Here is an 18,955-nt window from a genome sequence, read left to right as displayed (position 1 = left end):
TATTTTACATAAGAAAACTGAAGCTGAGGCCTTGTTGCATTGAAGTGAATGGGAAGTCACCAAAATATTATATAATAGATTGTATAGTCATGTTGGAAGTGTCCTCTGTCACAATAACTTTAACCCATTCACCTCTAACCATTCACCTGTCTTTTCCCACCCCTCCTCCTTTTGCCATGTAGGAGGTGTGTTTCCTGAGGACTTCTCCCTCCTGACCACAGTGCGCCCCAAATCTGGCCTCCAGTCGTTCTTGCTGTCCATTTACAACGAGCAGGGAGTCCAGCAGCTGGGCGTGGAAGTGGGACGCTCGCCTGTCTTCCTGTATGAGGATCAGACTGGCAAGCCAGCCCCAGAGGACTACCCTCTGTTCCGTACTCTCAACCTTGCTGACGGAAAGTACGTCAAATCTATTTTGTCATGTGACTGATCAATACATTGGTTGTCTATGGAAAAGTGGAATAGATTGTTCTATATTTTGATTAAATTTCTCATGACTGTACATGAATATGCATTCTTATTAGAGGTGGAGTGATTTCAGTGGCATTTTGATCATCATAAAGGTAGTTTACTTACCAAATCAGCTAAAACATTCAAACACTGAAACGTTTTCTGATTTCCACTGACTCCATGATAAAAGCGAGAAAACAACCCAGATCCCATTGTTGCACCACAGGTGCTCATGACCGGATTATCCATCTCATCAGGGGTCCGTGGGCACAGAGACAGGTCAGAGACAGGGAGACACTGGATTATTGGGGCACAGCAGGGACTGCTATGGGCAACCTGACCTCATCCATGAACTCACTGCCTCTGTTATTTTAGAGAGGGGGGGAAAGGGGCAGTCCTAAATTTCCTCTTTACCCTCTAGGATTACCTCACCCAACCAGAAGCAACGCTCCTAACCTTTTAGCATAAACCTGATTATTTGCTCCCAGGTTCAGAAATCCCAGAATTCTCACTCAGAGCTTCGGCTAAGATGACATGAGCCTGTGTGCAGGGGCATGGGGGGAATAAATAAACATAGGCTGCTGGGAAAATGTATAATTTGAAATAGCTTTTAATAGTGTCTTCCAGTATTATTAATTTTTTTTTTCACTTGCTGAACATGCTATGTGAGGATAATTTATTTTTTGAGCTTTTAAAAGATGTCATAACCCGGTCACAATATTTTTGTGACCCAAATTGGCTTAACATGAGATCTAGTGTGTACACAGTTATCATGATAGAAGGAAGCTTGGTAAATCCTTCAAGAGTCTCATGTCAATAATAACTCCTGCCTTATGTGCAAGTTGCAACAAAGCCAGCTTTGTGTTAGTCTTGTAGGGCTGTTTTGTCCAGTGTGAAGTTTTTGTGACCCACTGTCGAAGGAGCAATGTTCTCTGTAGAGGATTTTTAACTCTTCTTGGTCTGGATGCATTCCAGCTCGAGGCCTTGTCTAAATCTTCAGTGACTACAGCTCAGGCTGCGTACAGTCTGCTGCGATCCCTGTGGATGTATTCATTGTTACTGAGAAGCATACGCCAAGCCTGAAAAGAGAGGCACAATGATGATATTGATGAGGTGAAAAAGAGCATTATCCTTTTCTTTAACGGGAAGGGGAGGTGAATGGGAGGATTTCCAGTGAGCTGTTACACCTTACTGTCAGTTTTATCTTATTTAAGCTCTTTAAACATGCTTTTTAAAATATTGTGTTTTCAAATACAATGTTACTCTTCTCCTTCTCATAATGTACTTCAAAAGTCTGAGAAATTGTTTAAACCTATTGAAGTCAACATTTGCTTTTCTGCCATATAAGGTGACTAGTAATTCTTCCTGCTGTACTGCTAAGCCCCAGAGAGTGTTGCACGTTTATTTTTCTCTAAGCCCCATTGCCTGCCCTGGAATCAGTCTGTATGATCTAGCTGTGTTCAAAAAGGATTTGGACATTTTTTCTCTTCTGATAACAAGGTTTACGATACAGATATATTAATATGATAGCAGATATGAATCTGTACCTGTGATAAATGCTTCTTATATTGCCATCTTGAGCTACAGTGGTGCCAGGTCTCATCTTCCACCTCAGAACAATGTTTTGACTGTGTGTCTCCTGCTCTGGCAAGGCAGGCCTTCCTGGATCCTGACACACACTTTCCACAATGTTCACCATGTCTGTCATGCCGAGTAACCCAGAAGGAGGATTAAGTTTGGAGTTTAATGAGTGTAATCCCGTGTTAAACAGGGCCAGAGTGTGGGGGCAAGAATGTGGTCCACTGCTGCCTGGTATGCAATAGCCCTTAAGTGCAGTGGCAAATGGTCCAGAGGCGAGGGAGGTGTCAGACTCACGTGTGACCCCGGTTAACCCTTTGCATCTATGGGTGTTGTTGATCGAAATATGTCATACATAACTCTGAAGTTTATGTTTCTCAGAGCATTTGCATCTGTAATGAATCACATCGTACAACAGAGCATTCTGAGTTTCTTTCGCCTAGTGTGTTGTGATGAATAAATGGTGGATTATAATCCTATTAGAAGTGCTGATAAGGTTCCATAGAACGTAATCAAACACCGCAAAATTGCCTACAATCGAATTTCATGTTATTGACTAAACACTTGCCCCACAAAGTATTCATTGTTCTAATTTTTGCATGTTGTTTATATTACATCATGCTCTGATTTCAGTAATTATCATACACTCACAATATGCAGTTACAATGTCTTAAAGGGACAGTTCACCCCCAAATTAAAAATACATATTTTTCCTCTTACCTGTAGTGCTATTTATCCATCTAGATTGTTTTGGTGCGAGTTGCTGAGTTTTGGAGATTTCAGCCGTAGAGATGTCTGCATTTTTTTAACATAATGGGCACTCTACCGCTGTTATCTACAAAACTCGGCAACTCACACCAAAACAGTCTAGATGGATAAATAGCACTACAGGTAAGAGAAAAATATGTATTTTTGATATTGGGGTGAACTGTCTCTTTAAGATGCCCTATGTCTTTCAACAATCAGTGACTCTTATAGTGATTGACCTTGACTTCTTTTATTTCTCACCTCTCCATGTTGTGTCCTTGACCAGGTGGCACCGTGTGGCCATCAGCGTGGAGAAGAAGACGGTCACCATCATTGTAGACTGTAAAAAGAAGATCACCAAACAGCTCCTCAGGAGTGACCATGCCTCCATCAACACCAATGGCATTACCGTGTTCGGCACCAGGATCCTGGATGAGGAGGTTTTCCAGGTAAAGTTTTCAGTGTGGTGGACTGTGTGAACATGTCCTCTGTCATTGAAAAGCTTAAGCTGCATATTGGCGCCATTGCTAGGTTATTTATTGGCATATTGATCAGAAATTATATAACAACCATCTACAACTAAAACATAGCCCCAAAAGGTAGTGGTAACGTTGTTTGAAGTGCTTTGCCTAAGGGGATTTTAGTTTTAAGTTCCATCGAGGCAGCCCTGGATCCCTTTGATGCTGCCAAAAAGGAATGTGGAGATGATAGAAACCAGGATGGATCTGGAGGTCTTCAATTCTTTTGATTTGGAAGTTCACATAGATATCATACATATATCTGAGATATCTGAGGCCTTTCATCTAGGCTGCTGGTGCTATAGTGTGGTTTGCGCATCCAAATCTCCTGTTTCACTGCAACCTAAAGCTGCTCTATTGTATTGAGATCTGGTGACTGTGGAGGCCAAAGAAGTCATTGTCATATTCAAGAAACCAGTTTGAAATGATTTGATCTTTGTGACATGGTGCGTTATCCTGCTGGAAGTAACCGTTAGAAGATGGGTACACTGTTCAGAGATGCTCTTCTGCATACCTCAGTTGTAACGAGTGGTTATTTGAATTACTGTTGCCTTTCTATCAGCTTGAACCAGTCTGGCCATTCTCCTCAGACCTCTGCCATCAAAAAGGCATTTTCGCTGCCGCTCACTGGATATTTTCTCTTTTTCGGATCATTCTCTGTAAACCCTAGAGCTGAAAATCCCAGTAGATCAGCAATTTCTGAAATACTCAAACCAGCCCATCTGGCACCAATAACCATGCCACGTTCAAAGTCAAATCACCTTTCTTCCCCATTCTGATGCTTGGTTTGAACTTCAGCAGATTGTCTTGACCATGTCTACATGCCTAAATGCATTGAGTTGCTGCTACGTGATTGGCTGATTAGATATTTGCGTTAACAAGCAGTGTTGATCAGGCGAACCTAATAACACATCAGCTGAGGTTCATCAGCTGTCCATCTTCCCAAAAAATCCCAGCAGACACTAACTGTAAATAAATGGTGATACAATGGCTTCTGAGCTAACTGGGATGTTATTCATAGACTTAGTGCCACAGATAATGTAATAGATTTACCCAAAAATATCTGACCTTATTGAAATGTTCTCTTGGATTGACTTTTAATTTTTAAGTGGTTGAAGTGACCTACCAATGAATGGATTTCTTGATTAGATTGATGGCAGCCATGATAGTATTGTATTGATTGAGAGATGATAAGTGTACTAAACTGAGCTAGAGTTTTTTAATCCCTGCTTTTGGCAAAAAAGGTGTCCTGTTATTAACAAGTGTTAAGTGCAATAGCAGGTATGTTGTGTTTATCCTTTTATGTTTGTTGAAATTAATTAAAGAAATTAGTTGGAAAAAAAGGTTATGATCCTGCCATGTAAGTATGTGTTACTTGGCTCTCGTGAAGAAAGGCTGCTTTTACAATAGGTAAGGTTTGAGGTGCCAAGGATGTGTCCACTTAAAAACAAATTTCCCCCATGTCCATTTACTGTGACTCAAGGAGAGTTAGCAACCCTGGTAGAAGAGACCTTGTCTGACAAGGATAAAAGTGGAGCCAATTACCCATTAGCTCTTCCACATAGTATGTGCTGAACACTGAAGTGAATCTTAACTCGTTTTAAGAGAGCCATTGTTGAAGTGACTTGGCAATGTCAGTTATTGCGTATTTGACACTGGAAATATTGCTAAGTGCTTGTTACTGAAGAAAATGTAATGTTTTCTAGCCCATGTCTCCCTGTTTGTAAAAAAACAAATCTAATCTTTTTTAGCTTTTCACTGTGCTATCTGTGTCGCCAAATACGGTAATGCAGTGTTGATTTCAAACTGCCAGTTCGTGGAGGCTTTTACAATCGCTGTCCTACATACCCCATGTCTGGTAGGTCTTTTCCAGGAATAATATTCTGATGTACAGAAAGTGATGCATTTTGACACAAGATTGTTTTAGAATAAGTAGAACTGGATTGTTAGCATGATCACCAATAACCACTGAACAGATAAAGCGCCACCTACAGAAACACAACTTCATCTACAGAAAAACCCAAGCAAAATGATGGCATGGTATTGGACAAACTCTTTTTTGCCCAGACTTCTTTCTCAATACCAAGTAATGGAGACAAACTGAATAAAAATACAAATCTGTATCTTTCAGCTTCAAACTTAAAATTTTTAAGGGCAACTTTCTGACATTTGGGGTATGTTACCACCCCACCTCCTTAGTCAGTGATTTGAACATATGCTTTGAGGCACAGTTCATCCATAGGTGGAAGTTGGCATGGGGTCAGGCGGATGTAAATAGTGACATACAGTCTTCTCTGGTGGGAAGTAAAGGTCACTTTAAGGCTGTATGGGGGCTGTGTTTGCTTGTGAGAGAGTGCTGGTTTGTTTATGGGCAGCAGGAATGACTAGTCATTATTCTGATGCCGCGTTTGAATGATTGATGCTGCGTCTCTTTTTTTTTTTAGCATGCCTTGTCATCGCCACGGGGACAGAGGGCCCTGCATAGTTGAGGCCATTTTGAGTGTGTGCACAGATTTATGTGATTTTTGTCTTACATTATTTGCTCTGTCTAACCTAGTGCTACACTGAGGTCATTTGGATTATGACATGCAAGTGTTCACTGACTTGTTTGATGATAATATGATGTTAAAATATGAATCAATGTAATAAAGATTATTTTGGCCTCTGTCAGTAGGAGACTGACAGAAAATGACATAACTTAACATTTTAGTTTTGTTTGTTTTTAATTGACCTTCATTAGGAAAAATGTTAAATCCGTTTGCAGTACGGATGTTGTTGATGTGTGATTGTAGACTGACTGAGATTACTGTGTCATGTTACTCAACAAAGATCTAGGGACTTTTTTTTTTTTAGGTGCAACGTTTTATAAGTAGATTTGCTTTCATAGCTCATGTCAGTTTTAATTAGATTTATGAGAGGGCACTGAAGCCAGCATTTGTATGAAACAGTGTGTCCAGTCAGAGGTTGGCCAGTGGAAGGGCTGAAAATAGGAGCCATAAGTCAGTCAACAGGGTCTTCTCTGTGTGGTTTTTGGAACAGGTCTCCTGTCTGTTCTCTGTCCCTGCAGTCCTCAGAGATCCACAGGGCCCTATGCATGCTGGGATATACTGGGGAAGGAAATACCTTGACCTTCTGTATTTAAGCCAGTGGTTATAATGAGAAAATAAATTAATTGGTAAAATCAGTTTTGCTGAAAGGTATGCCCAGAAAATGTTGCACCTTAGAAGATTCTCTGACTATTTATTTACTTAGTTTCTTCCAAAGTTAAGTTTTTACTCCCCTTCCACTGTGGTTGGTGAGTGTTTGATTTCCAGGGGTAGATTTAATAATAAATTCAATAATAATAAAACATTTGCTCCCTTATTCAAACTGTGAAATTTGTTTTCACAAGCTGACCTGCATTTTTCATAAACGTCTATTCATGCCATACCTGCCCCAGGTTGGAGGCGACCACCGTCGCAAAGGGATCTGGTCTAGATGAATGGGAGTCTTTCATTGCCCTGTCAGGCCTTCCTCATTTCCTCCCCTCCCTGCATATTCTCCCCTGCTCACCACCTCCTCCCCACCGTGAGGCCTCCCTACCGTGCTAAAGCCATGAGACCGTCTATTCATGCCTGGCTGACATTACCTGTCTTAATCGAGCTCACTCATATCCATAACTGCCTATTCCCCCTATTTCTGGGTAGTATTGTTCCGTCTCTCGATGCCACACCAACACTGTTGCCAGAAGATTCATTATATCTAAAATCAACATATTGGTTGGTGCTGGTTATTGTCTAGCGAAACCTTTAGCCTGGATAGCTAATAGCAAAAGCATCAATAAGAGGAGGACTGTGTTCTGCTCATTTCAGATGGAATATGATGTGGCGTTTTGTTTATATAACTGCCAATGGATTACAATAATGTGCAATTAACACATAACAATCCGGCTGCTTTATAGCTCTCTTAACTGTTATATTTTAAATGAGCTTCTCTCTGTCGTTATCCTTTCGTTAAACATGTCATGTTTTGGAGAGTTGACCTCCAACTGCCTTTTCTTGGTTTCTTAATTCCTATCTCTTCTCAAACTGTCCTGTATAGACTTTGGGGGAGTGAATAATTGTTGTAAGGGGCTGTCTAATTACAGTTAGCTATGGTTGGACTAAAGGTATGTTGCCCTGGGCAAAGGTATGTCAAAGGACCAGTGGTGACGACTCCTTGTGTTTTGATTTGGCCAGTGATGCCCTGCACTCACCCTGTAATTACAACATGTAGTTGGATTTTAGTAGAAAAAAGACAAAAGAGCTTCAGTATCTATCACAGCAAAAGCAAACACTGCTGTATACTGAACATTCAAAACATGGAGGCTGTCTTCATGCAGCTTCTCTGTGGGAATCAAACACTTGAACTCTGCACTGCTGTAACCTTTGACCCCTTCCATGTGTATTTATATCCCATGGTGCCTTGTGCTCAGGATGAGGTCAAGGTGGATAGTGATTATAGAAAAAGATGTCATCAAATACCATTATTTTCCTGGTTTTGTTTCTCTGCTTAAAAATGGCTCGATGGCTCTACTGATAGGTGTATTTTAGTTGTGATGAACACGATGTAAGTAAGAATGAAAGACTTCAGTTCATGCATTTCAGATTTAGTAGTGATGATAGTTCTAAACAGAGTGCTCACCCAGCTCTCCAGTCAAAAGAGATCTTCAGAAATCTCAATAAAAATCACAGTTTAATATAATGCTATAATATACACTATACTAGTTGTTTGGCTTACATTTTTTGCACATTATAACTGTGTATCATCCTCTGATAGTTAGAATCGTCATGCACTTTTTGTCATATGTTAATGATGCATTTTGATACTTCATAAGCTCCACTTAGTGAACTACCAAGAATGAATAACAAAACAGTGGATATAGCAGTGTTTCTATGGGAATTCACAGGTCTCAGGTGTTGATCTTGACCCGGCTTCTCTCTTTCAGCCTCTCTCTTTTCTCGTTGGCCTCTGACACCGCAGTCATTAACACACAGCCTCGTGGGCCTGTTCCTGTGCTGTACTGTGCTATGCTGTAGCCAGGAGGGGCATATTTTGGAGCTCTGGCTTTGCTCCAAGTTGCCAGGGGCTTTTATCTCAGCAGCCCACAATGGAAGACAGGCCCAGCGTCTCGGCATAACTCTCCCCAGGTGTTTCCCAGCACAAAACATCTTTTACCATCCCAGCTGCTCTTTCTAAATCCCTGCCTGTCTGTCTCTGGATCCCTCTTGTTGTTCCTTTCCCAAGTTGACATCAGTTTCTCACTTGCCTTGTCCTGGTTTTGTTAGTTGGCTCTTGTTTGTTAGGTGATTTGGCTGCAATCTTATTTTTTACTGGAAAGACAGGTTTATGCACCGTTAAAGGAAGAAACTTGTTTGTAGGAATGCCATTTCTACCAGAAAAGGATTATAATTGTTAATACTATATCTTATAGCAAGTGTAAAGATGATTATCTAATTCATATAGGTGTTCTTCAATGTCAGCCCTCTAAAAATGTGTATCTTTTAAACCTTAGACTTAGACTTGATTGTTTTTATGCATCACGAACACCTACACTAAATGATCATTTTGTCTTTTCTCGTTTCCATGTGCATTTATTCTTGAATGTGTCTGTCATGTTGCTCATGTCCTCCCACGAAACAGTCAAAAGTTTCCTAGTTGTGCTGATCTGGTATGGGGGTTGAACACCATGTCTCCACAGCCTGTTTGTGTGCAGACGGGTGGCTCTCAGACATGGACTAATTAGAGCTGACTCTATGCAGGGTTCAAGCATTCACTGTTGGTCTTAGGGTGACACATGAGGTAATACATGTCAACTTGACTCAGGGCAAGGCTTGATCTCTCTTTCTCTGTCAAGCCTTCCCAAATACACGTACACAGACACACACACCTTAACTGAGGCTTTTCCAGACTTAGCACCTAGGTTTACTGCTGTCCCATGCCCGCTTGGCAGGTCAATTTAGTCTTGTCAGTATACTAAATGTTTTCAATGGCTAACACAGAAGTTAAGTGATATTATATCTTTCAGGAGTGGTGCATAATTCTTGAAAATGTTATTTTTGTTTTAGTCACCAAAACTTAAAAGAATAAGTAACCAGTTACAGATTGGTATAGTTGAGAATATCGAAACGACTCTCATATCTGCCAGTAAAATACGATACTGGAGCCATTAATTCTAAGGATTAATCAAGCCAGATATGACGTGTTAATCAGTGAGCTTTTAAGGTGCTGGTGGCTGAATTTTGTTGCTCTTGGACAGAGCCAGGCTAGCTGTTTTCAACAGAAAATGTATTTGAGCTGATATTCCAGACAGCAGAAATGAGATGATGCCCTGGATACATTGCATTAACAAGGATTGTAGCCAATACCTGCAGTATAATACCTTGGTATGAGCAGAAGTAGTGTGACTGGCCCACTACTAGAAGGCTGGAATTAGGCACAACAGTAAGAATAGATCAGGTATTTGGCAATCTGAGGAATGGGCCAAAAACCCTTGAATGTAATGGCTGACTAAGCAGGGCAGAATGGGGTGCTTGTTATCCTGTTTCAAGTTTGGTGTGCAGATACACTGTGTTTTACTTGTAATTGACTGACAAAATACGCTTTTATTGTTAGAGATGCATTCAACCAGTGAGAGAAATTAAGTTAAAGTAGCATTCCACCCACCCAGAGGCACACAGGGAGGAATCTCTGGACTGCCAAACTGAAGCTGTGCAACGAGATGTTGACGGACGTTACACAGAGAAAGTTTCACGGGGCACTGCTTGTTTTCCCATGGGACAAGCCTTAGCACAATGATGTTTATACTAAGATACATGTTAAGGATCCATAGATCTGGTTTTAACTCAGGGAGGACACACACACACACACACACACACACACACACACACACACACACACACACACACACACACACACACACACACACATTCTCTTGACAAGTCGCAGCCTGCTTCATTTCTCTCTTGTTTCACTGCCAATCGTCTATCTTGCTCTTCAACGTATAGTGTCTCTGCTGACACAAGTGCATCAGGATTTTACCTCTGGGCTCAGGCATCTTTGTGTGCTCAGCTGCCAAACATCCTAATCAAAGACATGCCTCTTCATCCACCTCCCAAGAACCACCCTCAGCTGTCTTTGCAATGTGTATAAAGGCGCAAAAACCAGCCTCCAGGAACTCGGTTCAAGCAATTACAGACTCCAAAGAAAAATCCAGATGCTTTCACCAATATGTTCACTTTCTTGCAGTGAGCTGTGTGCTTTGGCTGTAGGACTGATAACAAAGCGAGAGAGTGCTGGAGTCGTGTCAAGCATTGTGGTGTCCCGTCCCAACCATAGAGAGATCATTGTGGTTTGAGTGACTTTCCCAAACCATGTCTGGTTTTACTCTTTCCTGTGTGCTGTTTTAATGGTTTTCAGACAAAGCCATTGTATATTTTTGGTTTTTGCTCAATATATTTTCTTTTTTCCAAGTGACATTTTAGAGAAAATTTTAGCAATCCCTTTTGACACTTATTGTTCCAGACACTGTCAGTAACCATGTAGTCTTGTGGGCTTCAAATTAGAAGCTGTTGACAACTGGGTTTGGTTCAGAGCTTAAGTGATTTTTGTGGCCAGTAACGATATTGTTATTTTACATAACACTTTTGGCAACGATTTGCAAAATAATTTGTTTAAGAGTTTGACAAAGTTATGTACTGTGTCAGGATATTTTACAGTTGAACTAAAACTTAAACATAAAAAAGTACTACAACAGTAGATATAACAGTAAATGCTGAGGAGTAAACAAAATTATATTAAAGTATATTAAATTAGAATATAATAATGATTCTAAACATTTTTAAACAAAATAACACTTAAATCAAGAAAACAATCAAATACACATAAAATGTATTATAAATCATTCATGTACTGCACTTTCTTGTATATCTGTATAGCTGACATACTGACTGAGATATGAAATATAAGCCGATAATATGGCCTTGCCAATGTGTTTTATATAAACATATTTAAATTATATCCTCATATGCTGTTCTGGCTATTGCTGTTGTTCTTAACAGTAAGGATGACGTTTTTTACTGTAGCACACATGGCCATGCCAGGTGTTGCATGTGTCTTGACTTCCTGAGGCAAACCCTGGTGCTGATAATAATAATTTTCCTAGTGTCTGAACTTAGTTTCCTCCCTGCACCATGTGAGTGTGGACTATGTCGGGTGTGTGCCAAGCTGTTTAATCATTCAAGGGGGGGATTTACTCTGCCCGACTCTATAACTGTATGAGACCTAAGAGATCACATCTGCAGTTTAAGATTTAGATTTATGCCACTTCACCCAGTAGGCTAAGTGTGAGTGTGTCAGCAAGATGAGACATGACCTTCTTGTCTGTTCAGCAGCCTTATCTTGTCTGCTGTTAGTGATCTGGTTTCATCAACCTGTGTAAGTAGATCTAATAAAAAATATTTTAAAAATATATCTAAACTAGTGATTTCTAATATTTACTATATATTGTTTATGGAAGATTACATGTGGGCGAATTTGTTCCTCTATGAACACAGTGAACTAACTCAAGTTTCTCTTTCTGTTTTCTGCAGGGTGACATCCAGCAACTTCTGATTGTGGCTGATCCCAAAGCAGCATATGACTACTGTGAACATTACAGCCCAGACTGTCACACTCCCCACAGTGATTCCCTGCAGGCCCAGGAACCAGAGGAAGAGGTCAGCCAACCAGGGAGGGTGGGGGAGATTCAACAAAGAACCAATCGAGGGTCCTGATTAATTAAAATTTTCTAAGAGGAGGAATTGAAGAGCTTCACTTTAACCTGTGTATTGCTTAGTGCTCATATCCATGCTCCTGTTGATGTCTTACATACATGCAAAGAAACACAGTTGTCAGGTTTTATTTGTACTTGATAAATCTTTGTGTCCTCATATTTAATCTCAGTTTAGAGGAAGACATTTTGCAGCCTTAATGACCTTATTGTTTAGTTGTTCAAAAGGGGTTTAATGTTTTAATTAATTAATTAATATTAAGAGAAATGGCTGTAGAATGTTGATAGGGGATTTTTTAGACCTTGGGAAATTCCCTCCAGGGATGAAAGAAGTGCTTTGATAGTTGCCTATGTGTCTGTGTTCACTTTGGCGAGGCTTTTGCCTTGTTCTGTTGATGAGTTTCACAGCTCCACTTCAGTGTGTGGCTAAGCAGGTGTTACATTTGGGGAAAGGTGTACGGTCCTGGTGCACCTGTACATGTTTCAACAGCTGGAGACTTGACATGCGTAACAATACAGATGCAGAGTTGTTGAAATATAATATAAATAAGGAGAATTACCATACAATAGATCAAGTATTGTAACTGCAGACTTTAATGAGTAAATCAGTAAAGTACTGATCATTCAAGCTGCCTACACTAGTACTGGCCAGACAATGACGGACAAACACATCTATATGAATGTATTAATTTGATCCAATTATGCACAATCCATCCTTTTTCAGTGTAGTAGAAATGCATTCAGCCAACACAACCAAGAAACCGCCTGTAGGATGAGTTGCACAAATAACAGTATTTCACTATTTTCACATATTGGGAGACATACTATATGTTGCCCTTAAAGGGTAAATACACCGTCAATCAATGGTTGAAACAAGGCATGCACATCTGGCCACACCCCGATCAGTGATGTCATAGCAGGTGTTCCATCAGCTGTCAAAGGTAAAATGCCTTGCTGTGATGTCCTATTACCATTTGTAAGTATCAATATAATGACCTAAGGGTAATTTACTGATCATAGTGCAAATGCCGAGGAGTTCAATCAGCACTGGTCGACATACAGTGTAAAATATAAATTTTAGTTATAAAGTTATAATGAAAGCACCTGATTGGGCCAGCTCTTCTTTTTCTCTGTCCCTCAGTGGTCTTTTTCACACTTAAAGATGTAGCATATAAAAGCCTATTAACCCCAACTGTTTACTCATATTTCTTATTCCTGTGAGTAAGAGTTGAAAACAAGAGCAAGCAGCAGCCAAATGGAAAAAGTACATCTCTTTGTTAGTCAATAGATGCATTTTTAACTGCTATTTTAACTACGCACACACTTAAATCTGCATCAGACTTAAGTGCAACAAGTTAACCATCCTTTTGTATTTGCCCGTTAATCATTAAGATGATTATGAGGGGCAGGGTGAAACAATCATGGACACTGATCAGCTATAAAATTGCAATGTGGAGCCTGAATCTAAGTGGGTGCCAGCTTAACCCCAGAGATCCATCTATGTTTGATTAATTTGATAATTCGAAATACCATACCCCATCATTTTTAATCTGCAAAGCATGGTATAATGCTCAGACTTCACTTCCATGTTACAGCATGTGATGTGTGATGAACTTTTATGACTAGAAGTCGGGGTTTTCCCCTGCACTTCATTATTATTATATTGTATAGTTTCATTGTTGCCTTCTTGATAAGGAACTGCTAGAGAACTACATAACTAAAAGAGTGTGCACTTTCTTTAAATCAGACCCCTTTAATCTAGCTGAACGTAGCCTATAATTTACATGCTTGCAGTGAGAAAGTTCCATTACGATATCCCTTTAATGCAGCTCGTATTGTTGTCTTTGAGGTTTCCCTGTTGTTTTCCTTTTGTTTTATGAGCTTTTTAACATCCCATCTGCTTACATGCTAGTTTCAGCTCATTTAATCACCATAGTAAGACCATCATCTAATTTAGTAACACTTGGTTTCGATTATTTAAAGGTGATGATGATTTTGTTTTATTATTAGCAGACCTGAATTGTAATATGTTCATATGTTATAAATGATACATTATAATACATTATAGCATTACACTGTGACTTGTAGAATTCCATATGATGCTATGTATAATGCATTCATATTGCTCAACCTCTAACCATTTTTCAGATGAATGTGGATTAAAATCTTTTTTTTATCCTATCATTACCACAATTTTATACTATAATATTTTTGTCATAAATAATTATTAAGATTACTTGGCTTTAACAGTTTGAACATGTAGCATGCTCAGGATGATATGTATTATACGTATCATCTTCTTGCTTAAGGAGCACTCTGCATCCTTGATGCTAATGCTAACACTTAGACCTCTCTTCGTCCCACTCTCTGTCCTCTCTCCTCTCTCTCTCTCAACCTCTCTAGTACACTTTTGATGATTTAGATTACGCTCAGTTCTATGATTACTCTGAGGGAACCACAGACACCATTCCAACCGATGAATATTCGGAACCACAGGTAAATGAAAAAAGGAAAAGAAAAGAATTACATGTGTCTCCTTTAATGTCTTTTTGTCAGTCATCCATCCCATCCCTCAGTTCGTCTTGTGTGTTGTCTATGTGTCTCAATGTTATGTTTACGTGCACACCAATACTCCAGTAACTGGGAGTAATCAGCTTTATGATGATATTGTGATTAGAATGTTTCTCCAAAAGTATCAACCAAAATTGTTGATTAGTCCCACTTAATTGAAAGATTGAGCAATAATCTGGGTGCCCTGTCCTGGTTATGCCTACCTTGAGTATGACCTTACAGTAAGGCAGTGGAGGTAGAATTTTGTGCATGTAAACATACTCAGTGTGTCAGTCCTCCTTGTGTCTGTTTTATGAGGCTGCTGCCTTCTCTCACTGGGAAAATGCCATCTGCTTTGAGTGTTTTTTTTTTTTTTTGCATTCCAGCATGTCTTTAAAACTATTGTGTACATTATGGGATATCAACATTTTACTTTACATTTTGGAAACTGCAGCAAAAGCAATCAGCTATTTTATTACTGCAATAGCTCTAAAGAGTTGCTGAAAGTCAAATCCTTTGTGTTTTGTTTTTGCATCTGTCCCAGATAAATACTTATATATACCCCCAAAATTCACACGTGTCACATGAAAGGCCCAGTCCTCGATTATTGTACAGCACCCTTTCTGCCCAACTGACACATAATCTAAATGCAGCTTTAACATGGTCAGCATTCTAATTGCAGTCCTTGTAGTTGGTGTACATGGTCAACATTTTAACACCATGCAGACCAACTACTGTACATGGGCTGCTGCTGGAATGTGGAGCACATGGGGTCTGATAGTTGTGTTGGAAAAGACTCTGTACAACAGTGGCGGATTGTGCCTTTAAATCATTTCCACTTTTGAATGTTCCATGTTTGTCTTGGTGTTCTTTGTCGCCGCCACCTCTTCCAGAGAAAGAAACGTAGTGTCTCCATGAAAAAGAAGAGGACCAGAAAGTCCCTCAGTAAAACTAAGGCCAAGCCCTTAAACTTCTTGGCTGCCAAAAAATCACCAGCTAAAAAGTTTGCCGCTAAGAAGAAGCGACAGATGCCTGGCTACCAGGCCACAGCGCCAGCACGACCCAGAGGCAATTTTAGGGTAAACGTTCATGTAAAGAAAAGACCAAATCCCATCAAGATCTTCCTGCCTTGAAGGGAAAATCTATGATGGCAGACTTAGAGCTCCCTAACCTCTTCTGTGTAGAAGTAGCGGAGTCTGTATCCGGCTTGAAAGGACCCCTTGCAAATAACCTCTGGTTTGAGTCTTTGTGTTAACCCTCGCTTTATATTTCTTTCCTTTTTTCAACATGACTCAGCCAAACAATGTAGAAGGAGATTACAATACAGGCATTGACTACGGAACTGTAGATGGTACTCAAACTCAGTCCCCCTTTGCCACGAGCGGACCCAATGAGGTAATTTTCATCATTCTCATCTACTTTTAAAAACCAGTGTTAGGTGTTTTGGGAAATGTGAGCGAGGAAGATTTTATTCAAGGAAGTACCTGGTATGGAATGACAAAGACACATCCATTCAAATGAATGAATGTGTCTTTTGACTTACTAAGATTTTGTGTGTGGCAAAACTGATGGACAGGGAAAGTTCTTTAAATGTTTAAAAGCTACAACCCACTTGTTCCACTGCATACACCACGTGGATTCTAGGAATGCATAGCATGCTTAGAAAATAATGCGGTGGACATTGTGGAGGTTATTTGTAGCTTTATGTAATGTCGTACATTTTCAGCTGAGGCTGCAGATTTTATTAGTTCTCAGCAAGTGAAAACATTAGACCTACTGAGACACTGCAAGTTAACCAGTTGTTTAAAAATGTTTGGCACATGGAAGTAATTGTGACGTTAAAGTATGAAACACTATGGGCTGGATAATAGAAATGAGAAACGACAGTACATGCCCTACTTACTGTACAGTATGTTAATATTATGATTAGAAAAGGGTATTTGTTCTTGAAACATGCTGCCCTCCTAATATAAACCACTCAGACTTAGTGAAGTAAAATGTGCTCCTTTACCAAGAGCCAAAAACATGTTTTCTGATGTTTAGAGACAGTGCTGTTTGCTCAGAATTGTTGTCTCAGTTACACTGGCTTGTCTGCTTTAATTATCCACACAAAGAGTGGAGCATTGACAGGACCTGCAGCCTTATCCAGGATTAAAAGACGTTGATGATGGCAGAACCTCTGTCAGTCAATCTCTGCTTAACAATATATGCCCTGTCCATCACATCCCAAGCTTGGTTTTGATCACTAGTTCTGCTACCTCTAAAAGAACTATGATCAAAAGGCTAAAATCTCCTCACAGCCAGCTATAAATGTGCATTGTCTACCGCAGTGTTTGACAAAATGGATGGGATTCTACAGTAAATTTTAAATATATAATTTGGCAAGATGGAGTACTGCCAATAATAACTGTGTAATTGCATCCATCTTGTTGCTCTACAAAGCTAAATCCACAGGGATCACAGTTTGGAATGGAAGAAAAAAATGGTGCCAAGTGATTGTGGTTGTAGTACTTGTGCCAAATGCAGAGTGTACCATGGTAAACTCACATGTGGCTCAAAACATATTCTATCAAAATTGATTTCTTGATTCAACAAATTTCAATTTTAGTTGTATGTATCTTGCACAGCTACTACAATCTGACGATTGATTCGATGTTCATGCAAATTGCTGCTAGTGTCATTTCAGACATCTATTTCAAGCCTTTCTTTACTGTCTGTATCAGTATTTCATGTATGGTTATTGATGAGAAGGAAAAGAAGGCTGAGATAACATCAAGTCTGTCTTGACATGTATAGTTAACAAACTTTTGATCGTCAGAATTGCTAATGATTTTATTCAGTAATTACGGTAACACTTTATTTATTCCTTTGGAACATGTCTATTTAATGAACTGAGGTATGCTGTACAGATCACTGCACTACTGTATATCGTGAATGTGTGATTATTACACATATTGCAGTATTTGTAACATATCCATCTTGGAAGAGTTTACACAGTTTTTCTAGGATTGTTAATGCAGATACTTAATCAGTTAGTAACATGATTCAGTACTTAACAGTGTATAATTTAGATTTTAGCCCTTTGTTTTTGGAGATGTCCTCAGTGACTAATAAATAGCTGTTCATATTCAAATTATAATCACGCAACACTACCAGACCAGAAACTGTCAGATATGTTCTTCATTCCTCCACTTAAGATTGTTATACTTGGAATAAATAAGGTGTTACCATAGCTATTTGTTGTTTTCTGCATATCATGCTGAAATTATTTTCAATCTGCTTTAATAACATCTAAAAGTAGACTATTTGCCTTAATTGCTTAACTAACATCCTTATTTCCTTGGTTGCTCACCATTACTCCCCCCCACCTTCTTCGCTTGGGTAACACCTGAAAGGCTGTGGAGGAGGATGCTGTCGGTGCATATGTCACCGAGGCCACTCCCATTGCTCCGGAGCCCACCACTGTCACAGAAACAGTGGACAACTTGGACACTGGTGCGGAAGCATATGACTTTAAGGAATATGACTTGGGCGAGGTTGACAACAGGTTGTATGATTACGGGGCATATGATGAGTATGGCACAGCCCCGTCCGAACCCACGGCAACCTACGATGATGAGGTGGGGCCTGGGGTTGCTGCCGAAACCGACGTTTCTGAGAGCACCGTAAGTACCACACCCTGACCTGGTGACTGAGGGGTGTGCGCATGAACGGCACGTGTTAGGGACTCTTTGTGTGTTATGGACTCACTCTGTCTTCCAGTGCACGCCTTCCTAGTTGGTTGCTTGGCAATGTGTCATTGACATGTTGAGTGTGGAGTCTTGCTGCTGTCTCACTGGTGTGTGTTTGGTGATTTAATGAATTTAGTAGATCTCATTCTGACATACTGTACTGTGTGCACAAGCACAGAAACGATTCACACTCACACATTTGTTTCTTCTGTCTTCCAACTTCATCTCTCTCCACACACACCCTTCGTTCAGTGTATGTCAGCCCAACCTGCACCCCATCCATACCGCCCCCACCCCACCCACTCATCTCTCAGCAGTTGGACCTGACCACTCCCTCTCCTCCTCCTACCATTTTAACAAGCTGCCTGTCTGCGCCATATCCCTGCCTGTATGCACAGCAATTAGCTCACAACTCATAGGCAGCTGTCTGCACAGCGCACACACACACACACACACACACACACACACACACACACACACACACACACACACACACACACACACACACACACACACACACACACACAAACTTTTGAACCCTGCCTTCACTAACCAGCAGTCACAGCTTGTCACAGTTTGTCATCTAGTTAGTATAA

General features: G+C 40.1%; 1 protein-coding gene across 5 annotated transcripts in view; it reads left to right on the top strand.

The window, feature by feature from the left end:
- col11a1a (collagen, type XI, alpha 1a) overlaps positions 1–18,955 on the top strand; it is an 86,808-nt gene that overhangs the window by 6,329 nt on the left and 61,524 nt on the right. For 2 of the 5 annotated variants that reach the window (XM_044176887.1, XM_044176886.1), the window contains exons 3-8: positions 183–396; positions 3,059–3,221; positions 11,900–12,025; positions 14,482–14,574; positions 15,925–16,023; positions 18,024–18,293. In XM_044176887.1, coding sequence (XP_044032822.1) covers positions 183–396; positions 3,059–3,221; positions 11,900–12,025; positions 14,482–14,574; positions 15,925–16,023; positions 18,024–18,293 — 965 coding nt within the window. The remainder of the gene's footprint in view (positions 1–182; positions 397–3,058; positions 3,222–11,899; positions 12,026–14,481; positions 14,575–15,924; positions 16,024–18,023; positions 18,294–18,955) is intronic. The other 3 variants (XM_044176889.1, XM_044176890.1, XM_044176891.1) reach the window with 3 other exon arrangements.

This window comes from Siniperca chuatsi, linkage group LG19, assembly GCF_020085105.1.
Source record: "Siniperca chuatsi isolate FFG_IHB_CAS linkage group LG19, ASM2008510v1, whole genome shotgun sequence".
NCBI classification, from domain to species: Eukaryota; Metazoa; Chordata; class Actinopteri; order Centrarchiformes; family Sinipercidae; genus Siniperca; species Siniperca chuatsi.
Note: the sequence above shows the minus strand (reverse complement) of the source record. Positions and strands in the feature narration are given on the sequence as shown.